This window comes from Populus nigra, chromosome 7 (assembly GCF_951802175.1).
Source record: "Populus nigra chromosome 7, ddPopNigr1.1, whole genome shotgun sequence".
NCBI lineage: Eukaryota > Viridiplantae > Streptophyta > Magnoliopsida > Malpighiales > Salicaceae > Populus > Populus nigra.
Window position 1 is genome coordinate 3,838,248 of NC_084858.1, and position 6,000 is coordinate 3,844,247.

The 6,000-nt window shown below is 33.9% G+C and overlaps 1 protein-coding gene across 1 annotated transcript; it reads right to left on the bottom strand.

Moving 5' to 3' along the window:
* Positions 1 to 1,283: 1,283 nt before the first annotated feature.
* Positions 1,284 to 3,019, bottom strand: LOC133699280 (arogenate dehydratase 3-like). Its single transcript, XM_062122482.1, has one exon. It carries the CDS (start codon positions 2,777 to 2,779, stop codon positions 1,445 to 1,447), a length of 1,335 nt encoding a protein of 444 aa, XP_061978466.1. The 5' UTR covers positions 2,780 to 3,019; the 3' UTR covers positions 1,284 to 1,444.
* Between the last annotated feature and the right edge of the window lie 2,981 nt (positions 3,020 to 6,000).

Genomic DNA, 6,000 nt, shown 5'->3' on the forward strand with positions numbered 1-6,000 from the left:
TATTATTATTACAAAAAAGGCATTAAAAAGAAACAAAACATCAATTTGAAATATGGGCCGTCAGATTACCAGTTGAAATCTGAAGTCTGTGGCAGCCACATGAGATGGGGAGCGTCACATTCCCACTGCCAGGGATCGACCACCCACCAACATTTTGGCAGGGCATGCCATGTCGCTCTCAAAGGTTAACACTGTCTTTTCACTACATGGCGTAACCTCCGCACAGTAGGTTATCTAACATTGCTGTGTATGTTGTTTTTTTTAAAAAAAATTTCGTTTGTAAATATATTAAATAATATTTTTTATTTTTATTTTTAATATATAAAATAATTTAAAAACATTAAAAAAATAACTTTAAATAAAAAAGATTTAATGTTTTAAAAATATGGTCCAGGTGCACAATCAAACACTACCTAATGGGTTTTTTTTAGTACAATCTATAATATTCTGACGGCAAGCTCTTAAAAACTCGTTTTGCTTCCTAGAATAAGTATATATAAAAAAGAAAACCGGAGAAGAGAGCCAGAAAATAGAGAGGAAACCTTTGTTCTAATATTAGACCAACAAGTTTTCAGCCATAATAATTGTTTTGAAGGTATAAATATTTAAATTAAACCAATCAAATATTTTAAAAATTACTGTTAAAGATGGAATTCAGAGAAAATCACAACATTATATATATATATAGTTTTGCCATGGAAAAAACACCTAGTAGCAACTAGCAAGGTAGAAGTTGCCAGGCGAGGCATCAATTTGGAAATTTTTCGTTGCATGTCGTGAAAGGAGGGAATCTTCATTCCGGACGGCGAATTTATGAATTTCTTGACAGAAATGGAATCTTACTGTTGCATGTCCTGAGCATGACCTTCTCTTCGCTCATCTTTTTGGAAACTCAACCAACCCTGATTGATCCCAACAACCCCATTTGCAGTAAACGAAGAGATATTTCACCAGAACTTGAGTTTTAACCCAAATTATGGTAGAAATGACCATTCCCTGATTGAAACATCAGTGCCTCTAAACAACATTCCAGCCACTAAAGTAAGAAAGTGTTTTTCAAAATTTTTGATTTTTTTTTATTTTAACGTGTTTATATCAAAAATACAAAGCTGCAACGATTGCAAACACTGCCTTTACAAGATTGGAAAAATAATTTTTGCTAAAATTGTTTCTTTTATGGGCTCTGAGAGATGCCAGACAAAGATTTTTGAGTGTCAATCAGTGCTCGTATACTTGCAAATCACAAAACAGAACTACTGCAATTAAAGTATTTACCCCAATGGTTACTGCAACAACAACAACATCATTATCATATCATCATTGTCATTGTCATTATCAACAACTTCTTTGTTCATTGTAGAATTAAAAATTCCCAACAGATAAGAAAAAAGAAAAATAAATTAAAACCCATTTTTGTGCAAATAATTACACCTTTTCTTGATAATTAAAATGGGTTTTTCTCATCATCATCATCATCCTCTCCTCTTGATGGACACCAAGGTGTCATGTCCATGGGATAGCTCCCTAACACCCTCAAGAATGATGTGAATTCTTGAACCTCAGCCAATGCATTCTGTGCTCTAACCTCAGCCATGGATGCTTCAAAATCAATATAAAACATGTACTCAAAATGCTTTGCTGTCCCCACATTCCCATCATCAACTAACCTAATCGGACGGTTCCTATGCGGCCTTGATTCAATCTTCGTCAAACTGATGTTTCTAAACGCAAAAGCTGAAAGCACCTTGAACAGCACACTCGTCCCTTTATCATGAGCGAACACGATGCTTGTCTTAAACGGCCTGTCCGTTCTCGGTATAATCGGCTCACGCGCCAACATAACAAAGCGTGTGACATTACTTGAATCGTCTTGGATCCCATCAGCAAGCACCTGCATCCCATAAAGCTCCGCAGCGCGTGCACTAGCAATCGCCGCCGTGTCACGGAGGTTGTTGGCAGCAATATACTCAGCAGCACCTGCTGTATCATCCACGGCCTCACGCGCAGCCTGGAGACCGAGTTTGGTCAGCGTTAATTCGCATTGAGCAAGAGCTTGTGGGTGCGAAATGACGCGGTTAATATACTCCTTTCGGACTCCAGGGAGGGCAAGGAGGCAGTGGTGGACCGGTAACTGAACCTCACCTACTATATGGAGTCGGTGACGGAGGAGGAGGTCATAATTCCGGTGAATAGATCCACCGAGTGAGTTTTCGACAGGTAAAACAGCACGATCGGCTATCCAAAGCTCGACAGCTTGAAAAGCAACCTCAAACTGGTCACAAGGAATCGCTTCACAGTTGGGGTAAGCTTTTCCTGCAGCAGCTTCAGAGTACGCGCCTGGAACTCCTTGGTACGCGACTCGGAGATGGGACCCATGCATAGGGGCGGGACATAAGTCAGTTATCGTTAACGGTTTTTGAGGCTGATGAGGCTTGATGCTGCTGTTGTTGTTCGAGCTCGCGGTTTTTTCTATCGGGACAAGGTTTAAGTCCATAGATGTCTTGTGGCCGTTAACTGCAGCCACGTGATCTGCTCCACCGTCAACATCGCCACTTCTACTAGATTTATCGGTTGGCTGTTGTTGAGCTACCACTTTGCTTGCTAGTATAGAACAGGAACTTTGCCAATCTGCCCTGTTCGAACCGACGCCGTTCGGGAAAGATACCGAGTCGGAACGGTAGATGCATTGGAGGACGAGTTTGTTGGGACTCCCTCGGATGACCCGAGGCCGTGGCCGGATCAGGGACTTGATTGGAGATGGAGGAGATAGCGACTGCATAGTTAATTTCTAATTCTTGAAAAAACGAACTGGAAATGGAGATTAGAGAGAAATTAAGGGGATTGTTTATATATCTATTAATTTATATATTTTGTGCCGGGGCTAGGGAGGTTTAAGCTTGGTGTTCTCTATAGAAGGGAACGTCAAGCTGAGAGAAAAAGGAGGGGGTGAGGGGGTTTTTTATATGGCTGAGAGTAGAGAAGTCTTCAGAGGATGGTGTTGTGGTGTGCTATGGAGGAGGTGGTTCGGTCAAATCTCACACCTACCCCCATATCATAACCGTGTATCATTATCAAATATTATATTATATATATTTTTTTAATAATTGGTATATGATTTATTTTGTTGCTTGAATGTCAAGGTCCTCAAGGATTTAGTCCAAGGGTGTGAAAAAATTAATAACTCTCTTTTTTTAAAAAAAAAAAAACTTGCACTGAAAGAGTTAATAAAAGAAAATGAACAGAGACCACTTCCAGCATCGCTTTTACAAGATTTTAATAGTGTTTTATATTATGATAACAATTATATTTTTTAAAAAATATATTAAAAAAATTATTTTTATATCAGCATATAAATAATCACGTCGCACTAAAATAAAATTAATTTAAAATAAAAAAAATTATTCAATTTCTTTTGAAAACATAACCACACTGCTAAAACAAATGAGCTCTTAATTAAAATAGCATGGCTATTAATTTTTAATCATAAAAATTATTTTTAAATTATTTTATACATTAATTAAAATTTAGATCATCTTAAAAACACACTCTTTACATAGATTTATACAATATAAATTTTTTTAATCTTTTAAAATAATGATTTTAAGATTTGAATCTAGAAAAATTTAAGAAAATGAGTATATTTCCGCATCACCTACTATTAGAAAATTAGCAAATATAAAAAGAAACATTGATGAAAAAATTTCATTGGTATATCATGATGATCTATACCAAAAGAATTTTTCATCCTTTTATCTATCGGTAAATACTGACAGAAAAATTCTCTTGGTATATACCAAGAATGACGGAGGGTATTACAGTGGAATTCAAAAAGACAAATTATACAATTGTTCATTCCTTTTCCTTTTTATTCTTTTTGTGTTTTTTTTTTGCATTGTTTTTATTTTTATTGTCATTATTGTTGTTCAATTTTGCATTCTTAATAATTTTATGGATTAATAAATAACATAAATCTTAGTTGTTATTGAAATAAGTTTTTCATTATTTTGTTGAATGTTAGTTATTTTTTTCCAAATGTTTTTTTCAATTTCAATTAAATATGCATGATTAATTTTAATTATTATTTTGTATTTATTCCATTTAGAGTATTTATTTGTAAATTTAGGATTAAAAATATTATCATTTAGAAATAATTGTGCTGAATTTTAGTTTTTATTGTAATAACTTTTGTATTATTTTGTTGAATTTTAGTTGTTGTTGTTGTTTTTTTCATTTTATTGTTCAATTTCAATTAAATATGTAGGTGATATGTACGGATTCTCTAACACTATAATGGAGAACTTGCGTACGACTTGTAGTGCTTTGACCGTTGAATGCTCTCAAGTGATTCCAAGCATTCAATCCGGTGTTTGCGGCAATTATAGACCAATAGATACAGGATCAGATGACCCATCTTAATGATATATATGAACAACTTACTGTTGATTATGAATAGCTCTGTCAATTGATAATGAAAATGAGATCATAGATAGGTGGTTCATATGCATCCCCTAATTGACCCCATGATACCGGTGACGACCAACCTCCTCCTTCTCCTCTAGCACCATCTCTATTTTGATTTTTACACTAATTTATTTTATTTTAATTATTTTTCTACTTCTGTTCAATATATATAAAAAAATATTTTTAAAATATTATTGATGAGGTTGTTGACAACACAACTCCGTCAGTATATCATAGAGAGTTGGAAAAGAATTATCATAAATGCTACTATTACTGATGGAGTTATTGACAAAATTAGACCGTCGATATATTTCAGAGAGTCGGAAAAAAATTACTGCGAATGCCACTGCTACTTTTACAGCACCAACAAAATTATAGATGGTATTTTATCGGTGATATGTTATATTTACCGATAGACATACTGACATAATAAAGTGAGTAAATTTTTTTTTGTGCACTTTGTCCATTTATAAATCCATCGATATATTTATTACCGACAGACTCACTAACAATTTATAAATTACAAACGAGAGTTTTCCCGGCGGATTATTTCCGTCCATGAATCCATCAGTAACATATATATCAACATAATTTTTTGTTGATAAAACTGTTAAATCTGATATTGACCAAACCGACCCTTTAAAATAAAGATGGCAAAGCTATCATCATTTTTTTTAATATATCCATTAAATAAAAATACAATTAAAATTAAAAAAAGAAGAAGGAAATAAAGCATATCACCAAACCGTCGGGATTACAATGGCATAACCACCCCCATATCTAAAGACACATAATGAAGAAGTCACGATTAATAAATAATTCTCAATACACCCAATAATTATAAAGAGACGAAATCCAATATCCATGGACAAATCAAAGAAAACCACCATGACGAGCTCCTCGTTGGCAGCAACAACAATTATTCGAGCATTTCTACTCTATAAGCACCCTTCCAAGAACCTGGATTATTATTATTAGATGTTAGATTTCAGACCACAGAAGGACGGCTCTGTCCCCCTTTCTTGTTCCATAATCTCTATCTCCTCTTTTCCTTTTCCTTTTTTTTTTTTTTTGGTGACATTGCCTCGAACTCAATTCCATGCCCATACCTGCGTTGAGAATTGAGATGTTTTCATTTAAGTTTTTCATGGGCATTTCATCCAAGAACATATAGATTACCTCCTCAAGTTGAGAAAGTAAAGCATGGAGTAGAATTGCAAGTTGAATTTATTTATTTTATTAAAAAATAACCAAGCAGATGTCATTCTAAAAGGAGAGGAGTAAATAACATTAACCACGCCCTTTATCAATTAATTAACTAAAATTATACAATTAATTAACCGATTTTTGTCACTTCATTTAAGAATACCCTTACGAAAAGAAAAAAATTCTCAATAACACTAAAATTTTAGATCAATTAATTATTCTCAAGCTTTTTTATTTAAAATAACTGTGTTTCTATTTTGATTAACCATATTTTTTTAATTAATATGAGTCTTTGAATTAATTTGTATGTATATCGATTAATTTTATAGGTTC

Bases quoted from the DNA above. Each gene is read 5' to 3' on its own strand.
- LOC133699280 (XM_062122482.1), bottom strand. From the start codon at position 2,779: ATGCAGTCGCTATCTCCTCCATCTCCAATCAAGTCCCTGATCCGGCCA.